The sequence below is a fragment of the Mesitornis unicolor genome, unplaced genomic scaffold (genome assembly GCF_000695765.1).
Source record: "Mesitornis unicolor isolate BGI_N332 unplaced genomic scaffold, ASM69576v1 scaffold4964, whole genome shotgun sequence".
NCBI classification, from domain to species: Eukaryota; Metazoa; Chordata; class Aves; order Mesitornithiformes; family Mesitornithidae; genus Mesitornis; species Mesitornis unicolor.
This window is the reverse complement of record NW_010178006.1, coordinates 9359-28084: the sequence shown is the minus strand read 5'-3', so window position 1 is coordinate 28084 and position 18726 is coordinate 9359. Positions and strand designations below refer to the sequence as shown.

The window sequence follows — 18726 nt, the reverse complement described above, 5'->3', positions numbered from 1 at the left end:
TGGAAGGAACGGTGGAAAGGGCAAAAAGGCACAAAAAGCAAAAAGGGATGAGACCCTCGTGATCTCTCAATTTTATACCGAGTATGACGTATGTGGGATGGAATACCTCGTTGGTCAGTTTTGGGTCTGCTTCTCCCCCCGTAGGTGCAGACACAGCAGGCATGATGAGACAACTGACCTTGAGCATATCTTCTAGCAGCGCTGTTTGGGAAAACATGCTGCCAGTTTTCAGCAAGTTCAGTCACTTAAAAGAGACTGAGCTGAAAAGTAAAATCACTGAATAGAAAATTAGTTCTATTTAGCTCAAACCAGGACAATATTGTATCTAAATTCTCAAAAAACTTACAAAATATTCCACTATTAAAAAGAGGAAAAACAAATAAAAAACCCAGACAGAACCATATTGCTCATAAACAAACAAAAATACTATTGGACCAATGCAGGCAGTTAACTTGCTTTCTAATCAGTTCTGCAACTGAGATTCAGCATATTAGAGTGGGTGTTCCCTATTTTATGAATGACCAAAGTTAAGTATTTCAGAATAGCATTCACATGACCCTATATTAAATGTCTAACAGAGAAGCTTATCTAACATATTTTCTGTCTCCTGAACTTTTGCTGGTAAGTAGCAGCCTGAATTATGTACCTCTTGTCAAATTTTCTTTCTTTGCTTGTGTGCTAAAATGCTTCTTTCCTAATTTTATTTGAAAAGGTACCTGAAAGGAAATGACTGTGCCCATTTTTGCATATTATCCAGAGTGTTATTGTATTCCAGGTTTGCTCTCCTTCTCACCTCAAAGTAGATCATTATCCATTATATGTTCTTCATTCCTGGATCAAGAAAAACAAAGGAGGATTTCACAGTTCACATTCTTCCATACATGTATGTATGCGTGTGTCCATGTATATGTAGTCTACATTTAACAAATGTAAATAAATTATATTTAATTTATAAACATATAAATGTTTATAAAGTTGTAAAGGGCGAGTGTCAGGAGGAAGGAGCCAGACTCTTCTCTCCGATGTCCAATGACAGGACAAGGGGCAATGGGTGCAAGCTGGAACATAGGAGGTTCCATGCGAACATGAGGAAAAGCTTTTTTACTGTGAGGGTTACAGAGAACTGGAACAGGCTGCCCAGAGAGGTTGTGGAGTCTCCTCTGGACACATTCAAGGCCAACCTGGACGCATTCCTGTGCAATCTAGTTTAGGTGATCCTGCTCTGGCAGGGGGGTTGGACTAGATGATCTTTCGAGGTCCCTTCCAACTCCTGAGATTCTGTGATTCTGTGATTATGTGATTTCATGATGCAGATACTGTTCGGGGCATACTAGCTATATAATTTTATTACTTGTTTATCTTACAGCTTCTATCACCGAACTCAGGGACAAGCATTTTCACAACTAGTTTCATATACAAAGGACAAAGCTTTTTCTCATTCAACTTTTCCTGTTACGATTGTGGGGTGCTTTCTGGGTAAGACATGAGACATGTAATTTGTTAAATTAAAAAAGCTTAAGTGAAAAGTTGTTATTTCAATGTTTGATTTACCTGTGTGGTTAGAGCCCTGGATGAGAACTGAGATTGAGTTTGAGATATCTATGAAATGATAAGAAATGGCCTAAATTATGGTTTATGGTAAACCCAATCTCAGATTCTCACCTTCAAGTCTATTATTTGTAAGCAAGATACAAAAAAGGTTTGCCAAAAGTTTTCTCTCTACACGCTAGCATTCTGTGTTGCTTTCCCATATCTGGACCCCTGCTACTTGTAAATTGGACAATACATAAAGTATGTGTGCTGTCATCATTAAACAGGAATACATTAATTGCATTATAACCTCATACTATATTCTAGTGGTTACTTAGGGACAACATGAAGCTGGTTGAGGATCACTAGTAACAAGAATCTGAAATTAAAAATGTCAAATAAATAATTTATTTATACATATGGCTTCAGACTAATTTCCTCTCTTTTTTCCCTCATATCTTGTAATTAAAAACTAATAATAGAAGACATAGGTGGACAATGGCAGTTTTATTAAATCTGCACTCAAAATAAAACCTTTTTTAAATAAAAAATAATAAACATTTATCTTGCAGTTCTTCATATTATGTTGAAAAGAATGTCCCTGGCTTCTTATTCTGTGTTTGTGGTTCAAAAAGAGCATGAAGAAGAGTGAAAGTGCATGTAGGGGGAGGAAAGTAGTCTTAAATGATGTACTTATTTTCCATAAACAGGCAATTTGCCCAGTTCAGGGTCAGACTAGAGCAGCTGTTTTACCTTGAAGCAACCTTTTGTTTTGGTGTCAGAGTATGCTTTCCTGCAGAAAGTACTCCCAACAGTGTGTGGGAGGTATACTTTTGAACTGAATGGATCTATCTACATACATATTTATGTTTTTGTGTGTGTATATAACAGGCAATTTGCGATTACTGTGATGGGAATATTTAAGACACTGAAAGATTAGGCCGTTCTTTAAACTTTAAAATCAAAATTTAGCAAATTAATTCATTAACAAAACCCTCTGTGCTGATGGTTACTTCTTATGTATTATTAATCATTACTGCATATATCAAACTAATTATCACTAAAAATCATTCCCTGAATTAGCTGTGAACATACAATACCTTGAAGCTGATGCTGTATGTTTATCACATGATGTCTGTGGTCTGTAGTGATTCCATAGGTAATCAAGCTTGAGAGCTCTTTGTTGAGAGAAATGAGAACCAAAGTGAGCTTGTCGTCTTTTTTAAATTCATCATTAACATCTTATGCCTATTGCCACCTTCACCCAAAAAGGATCTCAGATGATGCCCCAGATGCTGCTTTTCTTGGTTTTGGTTTTGATGGTCATCCTTCTTGTCCATTAGGTAGGGTTCTATGCCTACCTGCAGTCCCTTGTGTTTTTTGTGTTCATTGTTCTTCATCTTGGGATTGCAATTTCTGTCACTTGGATGGCTCCTACATGCAACTGCACATGTTTTTGCTTGCACTGTTGCTCATCCCATTGCTCCCAGACTTAGATAAAATGGTTAAATATTGTGTCTGGCATGCTACCAGAGCATCACAAAAGTTTTATATACTGCTGTTGGTTACACTATTTTGGTAGTTTTATATTTGCATTCAAGGCAAGCTATAATTAGTGTTATCCTGATTAGTGCAGTTTTATTTAGCAGGTTTCACAGGTCTTTGCTTTTGCTGCAATATCATCTTCACAATCTGCTAGTTCTCTTTTTTGCTCTGAAAGTGGTCAAGCCATTTGAGTATGGGACCAGGCCTAGCTTAGAATCCTTATTCTTCTATATGGAAATTAGAAACAAGAAGAAATGCATTTTATACTCTTAGACTTTTTCCTGTACTGATATGCAGGACAATTTGCGTATATGGAACAACCAGAATATTTTCTGATAAAACTAGTCAAAACATATTTCTCAGCTTGGCCAAAACAGTTTAAGTCAGTCCATCATTTATTATAAATTTTAAGCACAGTATAAATGTAAAAGTTCTTTCACTCTAAGCAAGCTTAAAGTGTCTCAATGAAAGTCCAGTAAAATGTAAAACAGTATGTCTATATGATTTAAAAACAGACTAAGCTGCTCTGTGTATAGGTGAATTTACACTTGAGATTTTATCAGTATAATTATTGAATCAAAAAATCACATACCATCCAATTATTATTCTGCTAGTGAACATTTTCTATACAGATCTATACAGGCTTAATTCAGTTTATTGGCAAGTGAAGGAAAAGAGTCAGCTCTACCTATTGCTATAGATTCATGGACTACAGCCAGGAAAGGCTATTCAATCATCAAGCATGTGTTTTTTGTGTCATGCAAGACTTCAAATTAATTCCTTCTTGAGTTAAAGCAGCATAGGGGAACCAACATGCATCTAAGAATTTAAGAACAAATGCTGATCACTAGTTCAAAATTAGTCTTATGCTACTCTTAAAATTGTCGTATTTATAATTTGAGTATCTCTACTTGTAAATACAATCCATCAGGTGTTATTGTTATGTATTTTTTCTGAAAGACTGAAGAAACTTCTCTTGCCAGCCATCTGTTGGCCATCTTTATTTATAAATCTTAGTTCTAACCACATAAGTTATATCTTAACTGTTTAGGAGGATTCTTAGATTATTTTCTTGTCAGAAAAGTTCTCCAATCTTTTCTCTATTTCTGCTGTTCTTCTTTTAACCTGTTCTGTTTAAGTCATGTCTGATGTGAACTCCAAAACTAGCTGTTATTGACTTAAGATTACACCAGTCTAAGAACTGAGCTATGAAAGTAAGGAAATTTTCCAAACACATTAGATTACGATTGTTTTATTTTTGTATCCACAGACTATATTATTTCTATGAGTTACAGCATCACAGGGAAAGTATATTGTCAACTAGTTACCCAACTTAATTCCTGAGTCTTTCTCAGCCTTCTGCTATGCCTGATACTGTCTACTCTGCTGTAAATACAGCTTAATTTTTCATTCATAGATCTGTGACCATCTGTATTTAAGATTTTTCATTATGTTAACCCAAGTTTATTTTTTAAAAATCAGTTTATTTAAAAAAATTAGTAAATGGTCTCATTCAATTTTTTCAGCCATTCTCTTATGAGCATATTCAATGAAGAGTAATGTTTTCCTACCAGACGTAGGTAACAAACAACAGCAAATAAAAAATTATCAAAAGCAACAGGATCCTACTAGAAACTTATCTGCTACATGATGCTTTTTGACTCTCAGTTAATTTTGAAACCTTCCACTTAGACAGCTTTTAATCCATTTATTTTCTGTGACTGATTTTGTATCTTCCTTCTTTAGTAAGCAAAGTGTGGTACAATAGAAAGACACAAGTTTGTAATGCAATGGGTGTATTTCATTAATTGCATTTTAATTATCTACCAGACTAGTAGTGTTGTTGAAAAAGTTATAGAGTCAGTTTGATGAGATTTATTTTCTGTAAGCCTGTTTTGATTGGCATTAATTATATTTACCTCCTTTACTTCTTTATTAATCAAGTGTTCTATCAGCCTCTTTACATTACCTTGCCAGAAATCAATGTGAGAGTGACAGGCCTAACATCACCCAGGTCATTCAACTCACCCTCCTTGAATATTATCATGTTTCTTTCAGTCTCTGGAGAACTGCCCCAGTGTTCCAAGACTTAGAGAAAATCAGTGTTAACAGTGCAGAATGCTCGTTGGTCAGATATTTTGTAACCAATTATGTAGACCCTTTGATTAAACCATGCAAAACTTTAACACATGCTGTGCAACATTAGTCCAATTTTCAAGGAGGAAAGAATAATCTAAATACACCATCTGATATTTTTGTAACCACAGAACAGAAGTACATAAATGTGATCATTAATATATAAAATTTGGAATTTATCTTGTTCCTGATTTGATTTTTTTACCTTAGCTTGGCTACTTTTCTCCAGGTGTACTTACAGATTTTTAATTAGATTTCTGAAATTCTTCATTTCTTCTCTGTATTCTTCCATTTGTAATATATATACATTCTAATTAATCATTTAGCTGCTTTTATTTCCTCTCTAAGTCAAATTATAGGATTGTTTTTTAATGAAGCTGAGCATTTCTTGATTTAAGAATATTTGTCATGTGCTAACATATTTTCAACAACTGCCTTATTATTAATATGTTTCTGTAAAAAAGATATCTTGCCCAGTATATTCTGCTCATAATTGCTTTCAGCTCTTCAGGTCCTTTTAAAGTACAAATATGGAAGTATAGTTAGATTACACATTATTTCATTCCCGCTTAATAAAAAAATAATTATTTGCATAGTGACCACTAATTTTAGGATATTATTTTATGTACTTTTTCATCAATTTCATCACATTTTGTTTCTTAACATGAGCCAGAAATATGCCCTTGTAGCAAGGTGGTTAAGAGTACAATCTGAGATCCAGCATTAGGAGGAGTGTTGCCACCAGGTTGTGGGAGGTGATCCTTCTCTTCTACTCAGCACTGGGGAGGCGACATCTGGAGTAATGTGTCCGTGTCCAGTTCTGGATGCCATTACAAGAGAGACATGGACATAATGGAGGGAGACCACAGAGATGAGTAAGGGACTGGAGCATCTCTCCTAAGAGGAAAGGCTGAAACTGTTGAGCCTGAAGAAGAGAAGGCTCAGGGGGAATCTCATCACTCTGTATAAATACCTGAAGGGAACCATAGAATCATACAATTGTTTAGGTTGGAAAAGACCTTTAAGATCATCAAGTCCAACCTTTAACCTAGCACTGCCAAGTTCACCACCATGTACCTAAGTGCCACATCAATACATCCTTTAAATACCTCCAAGGATGATGACTCCACCAGCTCCCTGGCAGCCTGCTCCAATGCTTGACAAGACTTTCAGTGAAAATTTTTTCCTAATACCCAATTCAAACCTCCCCTGGTGAAACCTGAGTTCATTTCCTCTCATCCTATTGTTTGTTACTTGAGACAAGAGACTGACACCCACTTCACTACATTCTCCTTGCAGGTAGTTGTAGAAAGCTATAAGGAGCCTCCTTTTCTCCAGGCTAAACAACCTCAGTTCTCTCAACTGCTCATTGTAAGACTTGTGCTTAGACCATTCACCAGCTTTGTTGTGCTTCTTAGGACATGCTCCTGCACTTCCATTTATTTCTTGTAGAGAGAGGCCCAAAACTGAAGACAGTACTAAAGGTGCTGCCTTACCAGTGTGGAGTACAGAGGGACAGTGACTTCCTTAGTCCTGCCAGCCACACTGTTTCTGATACAAGCCAGGATGCTGTTGACCTTCTTGGCCACCTGGGCACATTGCTGGCTCATGTTCATCCAGTTGTCGACCAACACCTCAAGGTCCTTTTCTGCCTGGCAGCTTTCCAGCCAATCTTCCCAAGCCTGTAGCATTGCATGGGGTTGTTGTGACAAAAGTGCAAGATCCTTAGCCTTGTTGAATCTCATACAATTGGTCTTGGAAGGTGCAAATGGGACAAAGCCAGTCCCTTTTCAGTGGTGCCTAGGGACAGGACAAGAAGCAATGAGCACAAACTGAAACACAGGTTTCAGACCGTTCCCTCTGGACATCGGGAAACATTTTTTTACTGAGAAGGTGATGGAGCACTGGCACTAGGTTCCCCAGAGGTTTTGTTTTATCGGAGTGGGATCCAGACCTCCCGGAGTAACAACGAGATCTCAATGTGAGTATGATCGTTCTCCTTTATTAAGCAGACTTACAAGACTTTTATAGTCAAGGTTTTGATCACGAGCAAAGCACGCAGCGATTACATAGAGCTGATTGGTTAATGACTACTGTTCACGCTCTCAAAGCTGTTTCTCATTGGTAAGTGATTGCTGTCCACGCGCTCTGACGTATGGACGGTACGCCTACTTGCGGTTAGCGAGTCCGGCTCTTACTTCCCTTAAAGTTGTTTTGCAGGTCAGGTTACCCTTGTTCGTATGCTGGGTTGGTCACGTCGACAAGATCATGGCCGCGCTGGGAGAGCCAGCACTCCACAATTCCCCCTTCTTCTTTATGAGCAACCCAGGCCTGGTGTACAATTTTCTCAAGAGCCCTTTTTATACAGCTTAGTGCTACACAAATACCTAATACAATCAAAATCAAAGTCATTAATATCCGTATACCTTCAACTAACAATCCTAAAAGCCATTGGGACAAATTTGGAAACCACGATGACAATAGTCCATCTAAAAATCCATGATTCTGTTGAATTTTATTAGCTTGTTCTTTCAACCATTGTATTTTCTTATGAATTGATTCACTGTGATCAGACAGATTCATACAACACATTCCGTCAAATTCCTCACATCCATGACCTTGAGCTAGTAATAAAAAGTCAATAGCGGCTCTATTCTGCAATATAGCATGGCATAAGCTATTTTGGTCTTCTAAAAAGGCTTGCAATATTTGAGAAGTGATGTTTGCCTGTTTCTTGGCCCAGCATGCTAGTTGATCTATTTGCTTTAAGGCTTTACCAGCTGCTGCTCCAGGTACAAAAAGTGACAGAAAGAACCTTTCGGTCGTACTGAGAAGAGTGAGACTGTCATCGCAGTCAGGCGTGAGTCCGGTGACGGACCTTTTGCTACATGTCCCTGACACATTTTTCCACCATTGTTGATTTGGGACTAACAACATTAATCTGCCTAGATAGCAGGGTCCACCAAAGATGTTTTTGGGAACTCCTTGCCATGCTCTATCACCACAAATTAAAAACACCTCTGGGGGTAAAGCTTTGGGTGTCCCGTTGTTCCAGAGGGGCGCTCCCCCACGGGTCTTGGCCCCATAAGCACCCAGACCTTGTCTGTAATTATTCGTGCCACAAAATGAACCCACCACCATGTAACCATAGTTATTGTCTGTGGGTGTAATGTTTGTCCATGTTGTCCAATTGAAATTTCTATAGTAATTTGTACCTGTAAAGGCTGGTCCCCCAAAGAATATACAGGATTGGGTCCAATTTTGTGACTCATTGCCAATTCTCATTGATCCGAGCAAATTCAACTCCTGTGGATCCCAGGGCAGGGTAGTATTTAGGTGCATAATTAATTTAGCACTACAATTGCTTACTATGCTCTCATCTGAACAATTTGTTGTGGAGAATTTTTCAAATTCGCGGACACTAAAACCAGGTACACCTATTAAACAGGTGCGAAAGGGTTCTGTGGCAGATGCAAGCGCCAGACGAAAGGATTGTTGGCCCGTTTTATTTGCCCAGGTTACCCACAAGTTTTGTCGAGGTTCGATGGTGTGCAGAGCTAAAACAGTGGCAAAGAGCCCTCCCAACATTAAGAGTATTACCTTTTCCATTTCTTTCGTTCCCATTTCCAACGAAAATGCTGTTCACACCTTCGCTTTGTAGCTACCCAATTTTCTTTAGATACTGTCCAAATAACTGGGACAAAGTTTTTTCTACTGCATTCCGTGTGGGACATGAGTGGCCTTTTTGACTGATCGTACACCATGCGAATCCATTCACTGTGATATTTATAATATCTGTTACTTCCTTCTGTTTCCTGTCCAGTAGTGAGCAGGATTTTAGGTAGCTCAAACTGTTGTGTTAAACACTCTTGACACCAGCGCTTAGCTAAGGTTGCTCGTTTCCACTCTTCCTTTTGACACATACAACACTTACACAAGACCCAGGGATCACAATGTGCACATTCGAGTCATACAATACTCATCCTTAAAACTTCAGGACATTTAGTCATTACATTCGTCGTTCCTCTGGTCACTAGTCTGTAGCTCCGCCTTCACATACTTGCTAGGCACCCAAACCGGACCATGATCTGTGGAAACACACTTGTATCCTCAGCCATTATAAATGACAGGCACAGGTCCTTTCCAGATACCTGATGTTGGATCCCTATAGTGTACCATCATTTGTAGAATAGCTGTTTTATAATTAAATTTCAAGTTTTGGTGATGTATTACTACTGGTGGTTCTTCCTTATCTCCCATGAGACAGAGAAAATTTAGCGTAAAGAGGACACGGTGTAACCTTTGCTGCACCTCTTTTTCCTTGTCCTTTTGCCGATTTAAGTAATCTTTTAAAACTTGATGGGTGCGTTCCACCATTCCCTGGCCAGTGGGAGAGTGTGGAATCCCCGTACTATGATTGATTCCCCATTGCGATAGGAAAGTCTTAAATTTTTGGCTCATGTAGGCTGGCCCATTATCTGTTTTAATCTGTTCTGGGACTCCCAATATCGCGAAGCAAGCAAGTAAATGTTTACATACATGGTACGCTTTTTCCCCTGGCAACACGGTTGCCCAAATCATTCTTGAAAAGGTGTCTATGGTCACATGTACATATTTCAAACGACCAAATTCAGAAATATGAGTAACATCCATTTGCCATAATTCCAAGGCTTTCAAACCTTTTGGATTTACCCCCAGGCCTATACCCGGGCCGTGATTTCCACATCGGGGACAGGCCTGTACTATGCCTTTTGCCTGACTTTCTGTTAGCTCAAATTGTCTTTTTAACCCTTTTGCATTTTGGTGAAAATTTTTGTGGCTTTGCCTAGCCTGTTGAAACTTATCCATGGGGGGCAAATGAAATGCTGGGCTAACTAAGCTGTCTGCCCTATGATTGCCTTCCCCCAGCCCTATGTTTAGTTGGTGACTGTGAATATGTAATACACAGCAAACCTGAGTTCGTTGCTGAAGTACAGATCGTAAATGGATGAATAATTGCCCCAGTCCTGGATTTGCTGTTTGCCTTAATAAGGCATTGTCCATTCGTGACACTCGGCCTGCTACATACAGTGAGTCAGTCACAACATTTAAAGGTGTATTTATCCAGTTACTCAAGGCCCAGATTCCGGCAGTTAACTCCAGAGTTTGGAGAGTATCCTGTTGTTCTCCCTGTATAATATGTTGCTCCCATTGATTATCCTTTTTCCAGACACAAGCTGCCCATCGCAGGCGCTTGCCTGCGTCCGTAAAAACAGTAACACCATTTTCAATCGGGCATTGACATACTTTTGGTTTTTCCAGCCACTGATTGTGCCTTAATAGTTGCCATATTTTGCCTTTTGGTTGCTGTGAATGTACCTGTCCTCCATATCCCAGTAACGCTTCCTGTATTCCTGTGGCGTTACGGAGCCACCATTCCAGTTCTACAGCATTAATTGGTAGACTAATATCGTGCGGCTCTTCACCGGCAATGTCTACAACTCGTGCCCTCCCCCTTTTTATTAGTTCCCCTATTGCCTCCGTCCGCGTCTGTACACTGGTTTTTGGTTGTACACTTAAAAATACCCATTCTAAGATTTGAAACTCGTCTCTGCGGTCACATTTATTAGGGGCACATTTGACAGGGGAAACTTCCCCCTTTTTCTTTAGCCACTGACAAATGACAGCAAATGGTGATACACTATTATTGCGTACAAGTAAGGATACGGGTAAGTGGGCAAGACGTCGCGAAGACCACGCTGATTGCAACTTGTTCACAATGCGTTGTAGTGCTTGATGGTGTTCTTGCTGTAAAGTCACTTGTTCTGCAGGATTTGTGCCTCTCAGGAGTGTTGTCAAGGGTGCACTGTCTTCGTTGTTGATACCTACAAAGTTCCGAACCCACTGAACGTCTCCCAATAATGTTTGTACATCCGTTAAATTTGTCAACTGGGTATTAAGGTCTATTTTCTGTGGTTGAATTTGTGAATTGGAAATTGTCCACCCTAGGTATTTCCAAGGGGACGCGCGCTGAATCTTTTCAGGAGCCACAAGTCCTTTTTGAGCCAGCACCTCCTGTAGTTGTTTCGCAGACTGTTCCGAGAATGGCTCTTTCTGACAACAAAGAATGTCATCCATATAATGATAGATAATGGTTTGCAGCCGTTGACGACGTATTGGCCGAAGGGCCCAAGCAACGTAAAGCTGACACAAGGTAGGTGAGTTTTTTATGCCTTGTGGTGAGACAACCCATTCATATCGTTCTGCTGGGCTGGCTTTGTTCGTTGACGGCACCGAAAAGGCGAAACGTTCTGTGTCTAGAGGATGTAGCGGGATTGTGAAAAAACAATCCTTAAAGTCAATGATCAATAAGTGCCACTTTTCCGGCAGCATACAAGGAGATGGCATACCAGGCTGTAGAGCTCCCATGGGTTGCATTTGATCGTTGACTTTCGTAGATCATGCAAAAGTCTCCATTTGCCGCTCTTTTTTGGAATAACAAAGATAGGGGTGTTCCATGGACTAACTGAAGGTTTTATATGTCCGGCCTTAAGCCGTTCTACTAGCTGACAAACTATTTGCAGTCGCTCTGATGTCATGGGCCACTGGTCAACCCATGGTTGAACACAGGTTCGTTGGTAGTCCAGGTTAGGCGTGGGTTAGGCGACTGCTCTCCAGCGCCCACTATCAAAAAGGTTTCGTTGACAAGACTGCACCTAGTTGGCCTAAGGCATCTCGACTGATTAGTGCCTCGAGGGTCCCGGGTAGGGCCATCACATATACTCTAAGACTAATTTGCTGTCCCTCAGGAAATTGCAACTGGACTGGTTCCACGTTGACATTGGGTGTAGAATGACCCCTTTCTCCCACAATCCCTGAGAGTGGTACTTCTGTTTGCCACATCTGTGGCCATACTTTCTGGCTGATAATGGTGACATCTGCTCCTGTATCTAACATGGCATTGATGCTCCGTGCCTTTCCTTGCTGTGACATCGTTATTCTCATCATAAGCCGTTGTTCCATCTTTACTGAGAAACAAACAGTTGCTCCAGATGATCCGAAACCTTGGTCTCCTCGGTACTTTGCTGTTCGTGTCAAGGGCCCCAAGGGGTTTTGCAAGTGAACGATCTGGGCTATTCTGCTTCCTTTAGGAATATGCATAGGTGGGCTGACAGTATGAACCATGATATAGATGCGACCCGTATAGTCGGTGTCAATAACTCCTGGTAAAATGAGAAGTCCTTTTACTCCGGCAGAAGATCGTCCAAGTAGTAATCCGCCAATCCCGCCTTTCTTGTTATAAAGAGGTCCTACAGCGGTACTGGGAATCTTCTGAATCCTAGTGTCTATTAAGGTGGCATCTAATCCGGTTTCCAGGTCGAAGCCCAAGCTTCCTCAGGGGGCTGGCTGTTGCTGTGATAAAAAACCTGTGTTTCACTCTGAGGATTCATTTGTGTTGTCACACGGCCTCGTTCCGCGCTCGGCTTGAAGTTTCCCGTACAGGCTCTGGAAGCATGTGTATTCTTTTGGCATTGGTCACACCAGACGGTGGCTCAGCAGTTGATTTTCACATGACCCGTCTCTCCGCATTGGAAACACTTTCCTCGAAAGGGTTGCTCAGGTGGCCGCCTAGACCCTTGCTTGGATGAGTGTCTTTGCCCTTTTTGAACGACGGCCGCAAGGGGTTGTATGACTTCACAGACGGCACTCTGGACTGCTGCAGCAACTGTGTTTCTGTGTCGCTGGGCTTCGGCTCTCTCTACTCAAAGGAGCATTTCTTCTACCCCAGCGCCTTTGGGTAGGCTGGCCAGCAACTGTTTTGTAGTCTTGTTCACATTGTCAAAGGCTAATACCTGGAACATTTGCTCCTTACTATTTCCGGACAGATCGGGGTGGTTCATTATTGCTTCCCAGAGTCGATCCACAAAATGACTATATTTCTCGGTTGCACCTTGGGTGAGACTGCCAAATGACGGCCCGGTAAGTCAAGAAAGGCTTCTATTGCTGTTTGAGCAGAAAGCTGTAGCATGCCCGCTGGGAAGGTTACCTGCACTTGGATACTACTATACGGTCCGGTCCTTGCCTGTTTAGCATATCAGCCGTAACTCCACGGAGAGGATCTCCATCTCCTTGCCTCTGAGCCGCAACATTAGCAGCTCGCTGTCGCCACGAAGCTGTCCATAACAGAAATTGCGTGGGTGTGAGTAGCAGTCGCATTAGGTTTTGACTGTCGTGTGGAGCCATAAGGTCTGCAGTAAACATCCATCTTACAATTTGGCGTGTTGCCTCTGATTTCACACCATAAGTAGTTACTGTATTTCGGGTTTGCTGCAAAATCTTCCAGTCATGAGGTTCCCAAATTCCATTTCCGTCCCTTTGTATAACGGGAACAGCAAAGTTGGAAGGATCATTTTTGCTGTTCCATTGCCCTTCGATTATTGCATCTTTTATTATGCCACTACATCGTGGGGGCTTGTAAGTATTCGAGGGGTTTTGTAGGCACGGTGGAAGACTATTTGCTTCTTTTTGGTGCATTTCTAGCTCTGTCAGCTGCCGCATGACTTCTTGCAATAATCCTGAATGAGGCTGCGTTGAATTCTGTAAGTGCTCCAGCGTAGTACATCCTGACGACCCGTTAGAGGACGGCAACGGTGGGTACAGCGTCGTGGAGGGTGGTATTTGCGGCGCAACAGCTGTTTCTAGGGGCGGGGCAGTTGGCTGTGGTCGACACGATCCTCCACTCTCCCTGGAGGCGTTAACTTTCGGCCGGGCACCTTCTCTTTCTGGGTAGTCTACCGTGTTTACTTCCGCACTTTCTCCAGAACTCTGGTTGTTACTGCTCTCAGTCAGTTCCGCCTTTTGTACGCTCAGCGGTGAGTCAGCAGTAGAAGTGTGTATCTCCTTCAAAGCATTATTATGCGTCTTTTCTTGTAATTCATTAATATCCTTGCACACAGTTCCTTTCATCCCTCTAACAGCATTCACACCAAAAAAATGCGCGAGCGGTCCCAACGAGTTTAACGGCTTTTTCGCTGTTGCGCCTGGTCCCAGCATAGTGGCAGTGGCACAGGCCACCTCTCGCTCCGCCTTTAAGGCTCTTAATGTTTCTAGCACAGTATTCCAAAGACTACGAACCGTCTTAATCTCTTTTTCTTCCTTTTCATTCCCCTCAATGGTTTTTTGCCACATAGTACTCCCAAAGTGTCTCCATTCCTCAATTGAGAACAATAAGGGCGTTTCATTGAAAAACCCCCACCGTCGTCCTAGCTTAATAAGCTGGTGTAAATGTTTCGCTGGTGTCTCTATCCCTCTCTTAGAGAGGGAACCCAGCGAGTAACGTGGCCGCAGCTTCAGCGTCCATACTGCTGAGGGGTGAGGAGCGACCTCACACCGGCGTCTGCCCTGTCTCTGCACAAGCAGCGCTTCCCTCAACCGGGTTTCCCACTCCCCTCCTCTAGCTGCTTACCGCAGCCTCGGAGCTTCAGGCGCAGGGAGAAACCATCCTCTGCCACCAGATGTCGGAGTGGGATCCGGACCTCCCGGAGTAACAATGAGATCTCAATGTGAGTATGATCGTTCTCCTTTATTAAGCAGACTTACAAGACTTTTATAGTCAAGGTTTTGATCACGAGCAAAGCACGCAGCGATTACATAGAGCTGATTGGTTAATGACTACTGTTCACGCTCTCAAAGCTGTTTCTCATTGGTAAGTGATTGCTGTCCACGTGCTCTGACGTATGGACGGTACGCCTACTTGTGGTTAGCGAGTCTGGCTCTTACTTCCCTTAAAGTTGTTTTGCAGGTCAGGTTACCCTTGTTCGTACACTGGGTTGGTCACATCGACAAGATCATGGCCGCGCTGGGAGAGCCAGCACTCCACAGTTGTTGAGTCTCCATCCTTGGAGTTATTAAAAACCAATCTGGACAACGGTGCCTGGGCAACGGGTGACTCTGCTTGAGCAAGGGGGTTGGACAAGATGACTTCCAGAGGTTCCTTCCAACCACAACCATTCCATGATTCTATGATCATGTGAAGATAAGAGGTAATATATTTTTCCTGTGTCAAATCTAACAGTTTTTGATTAAGGAAATTGTCACTTATAATTTTTGCAATTTCAATTAATATTTTCATTTGATCTTTGTGCTATCCCCAGTATTTGAAAGTTGCACTGAATTCCGCTTTCACAAGGTGAGGTTTTCCTCTAAGGGACATAAATTAGCAGTTACAGAGTCAATCACCCTCTTTAACAGAGAAATTTCATGATTAAAGTTTCCAAACTAATTGACTAAATTCATTTAAGATTATTGCTTCTAAGTTGTAACAGGATACTTTTGAAAAGTGCTCTCCTTTTTCTTCTACCTACTCCGTTCTTACCTCTTTCACTAACATGAAGTTGGCTCAAGGATGAGCTTTAACCTTCATGAATATAACAGTTCTTGCCAAATATATGAAGTCATTTTTCTAGTTTTAATATCAAGAATTTTTTTTTTCTCTATCTCTATCTCTATCTCTATCTCTATCTCTATCTATATCATCTATATCTATAATATTATATATAAGCTGTATGTAATAAATCTATACATAAAATATATATTAGGGGTGGGATTCAGTTCCTGATTAAGACAGTATTTAGGTACATACATGTAGCTTTCTACTTCTGTGCTAATTATATAGCTGCTTACCACCCAAAATAGCACAACAGGCTGACGTCATAGCTCTCTAAGAGTCTTCAGAGTATCCAAGACATCCACTCAGGTCTGGCATGGGATTTACAGGAGACCCATGATGTCTCAACATTTCTCAATTGATATGATCCACCCAGGTGGGGCAACTCTGTCAAGCCCCTGGAAAACACAGTCAAGGAGATGTAGAGAGATTTCAGCTACCATAAACAACCAAGGTTTGTTTAAATTGCCTGAACACAGGCGTTCAGTGGCATTTGAGATGCTCTAAGCTATCTCTTATGTTGAATATGTTTGCAAATCTGTGTTTTTAACTGTAGATGAATGAAAACTGGAATTAGACTTTTAATCATCCAGACAGAAGCTGAAGAGATTCTGCTTTTATACTCTGTCTTTCCTCCATTTAAAAGAATTTCAAGCACTTTTGAAACAGAAAGAACATGGGTTTTCCTTAGTTTAAATTTTTATTGCATAAATTTATATATATAAATATTTCTGTAGTGCAATTATAACAATTTCTATGCAATTAGCAACTTGAATGAATGGTTCTTAGCAACATATATGACTGATAATTTGTCCTTTGAACTCAAGGTGATTTTTTTGTTAAAATAATCACATTTTGTCAGTACCTGACAAAAAGAAAAAGTTTTCAATGGAAGAAAATTGTGCATCTTGACTGTGGGTTTTTTGCTTAATTGATGTATACTTGCAAAAGTTATTTATATACTTGCACTTTCAATAAAAGTTCACAAGTAATGTAGCAGGGTCTTAGAAGCAGCAATTCAAGATTAATTTCTAATTTCAGCTTCCTGGAGAGGTTACTTTTTTAGATAATGAAAACTGTCTTTTCTTATATGTCAATAGGACTTTTTAATATTATAATTTTGGTATTTCAAATTCAGAATTTTCTTCATATCTCCATGTTTGCATTTTAATTGAGTGAGACTATCCAGCAGATTAACACAAAAATGCCAACTTGTACTTCTAAACTTGTTATTTAAAAACTCTGAGGAAACATGACTTTGGCATTACTGTGGTGCTGTTGTTTCCCTTTACAGATAGTGCAGTTATGGCTATTTGGAGTGTCTGACAAATACTGAAGGAAAATTGCTATCTAAGCAATGTATAAATACAGTGAAGCAATTTATTTCTCATTTTCTAAGAAGCAGTTCGATAAGAAAATGTTTGCAGAATTAAGTGAATGGCTGCATTATACATGTTAGTAAACAGATTAAATTATTTCCTTCTTTCTCCTTATGATAAGCAACTTCGCACTTCCCTAGGTGTGACTTTATCGATGTATGAATAATTCAGCTTTTTGAACTAACTTATCTCAAGGAGTGCTATCCAACATTTTTTCTTTCCCTTTCCTGCTATGCTCTTTGTCATTTCCTGCTTATGAAGTAAATTGTCAAAATACAGACAAAAGGGAGATAAAGATTCCTCAAGGCACAGTGAGTGAAACAAAGGAATATTCATTTTGCAGAAGTTATTCTTGATTTATTCTTGACAAGTGTAATTGAATTAGATTTCCAGGGGATATAACAAATGGTGATAACAGATGACAAGCACCTTTTGACAGCTTTCTGTAGCTTCAGCATAGTGTATGAGTAATTTGGTAATACATGAATGCACATAGTATTACCAAATTCATTTGCTAGGGATGACTTCCATGCTTGTCAAATAGTCAAAATTCTGATTGAAGTTATAATATTAATGTAAGCAATGGTTACATCATCATTCATGAAAATTCAGTGATGGAGTGTCACAGACAGTTGGAATCCACTCCATCTGCACAAGTATTTTTAATAGATCTACTTACTTGCTATGAAAAGAAAATTCAGGTCAACATGGATGTATGCAAAAAAAAAAAAGGTATCATTGATTTCAACTTCTGATTCTTAGATTTTCATGTTGCATGTTTTTATTTGGATGTGAAAAGAAGCTTTTTATCAACATTTCAATAATATGTGCAATAAATCAAAAAGGCAGTAAGTCTCACAGAGATATTATTTGCTGTGAGGCCATTAGATCATAGTATTAATAATTTAAGTAGAAATCAGATTTCCACTGGTCATTTGCCTCAGCTTTTGACTTTAAAAATGTGTACTACAAGACATCTAATATGCATTTGGTCATTGAAAAGGAAGACTGGTTTTCAGACATGTTATAGATAACAGTTGTATGAAGTAGTCTTCATTTCAATATTAGTTTAACACTTTAATTTGCATTGTAGTCAACATGTTAGTTCAGTCACTGAACTTTTAACTATACTTCTCAGGAATAAGTTACATTTTCTCGTGGCCATATTAAAATGGTGTTCTGCTTGTTTTCAAAGCTCATCTGAAAGATTTTTTTTTTTCAGTTATCTCTGGTCTTCTTTTGTGTTATTCTGGAACCAAAATGACTTTATATTAAAAAATTTTCAGAAGTCCTTGCATTCCAGAACTCCCAGGGCCTATGTTATATATATTCGATGGCAACCAATTACAGACAATAATTTGGCATATATTCTATCATATTAAAAGTAAAATAAAACTATTCTGCAGCCCATACTCTCTAAAGTCTTTGAACATGTTCACACATACATTTTACAGTTCTTTTGGTGTATTTCAACTGCTTAAAAGTTGACCTTACAAAAAGCCTTTGGTGTAAAATATATGAATGCTAATAATCCCCTAAATACTTATTTACATTATAAACTCTTAAAGCTTCAAAGGAACTGTCACAGGCTCCTCTCCCAAACATTTCAGTCCCATGTGCATTCATCATTTGCTTTTATCATGCAAATTCTCCTACAGAGAGAAAATTCCAGGCTGAAAGAGAGACACTACTTGGAACAAGTGGGCATTT

The 18726-nt window shown here is 39.8% G+C and overlaps 1 protein-coding gene across 1 annotated transcript; it reads right to left on the bottom strand.

Moving 5' to 3' along the window:
* Positions 1 to 9321: 9321 nt before the first annotated feature.
* On the bottom strand, positions 9322 to 14771 carry LOC104535906 (the record flags this gene model as incomplete). Its single annotated transcript, XM_010182302.1, is given in 6 exon segments — positions 9322 to 11642; positions 11645 to 11813; positions 11816 to 11874; positions 11931 to 12580; positions 13238 to 14555; positions 14657 to 14771. Coding segments are annotated over 6 exon segments (4632 nt in total), but the record flags the coding sequence as incomplete, so codon positions are not given.
* Between the last annotated feature and the right edge of the window lie 3955 nt (positions 14772 to 18726).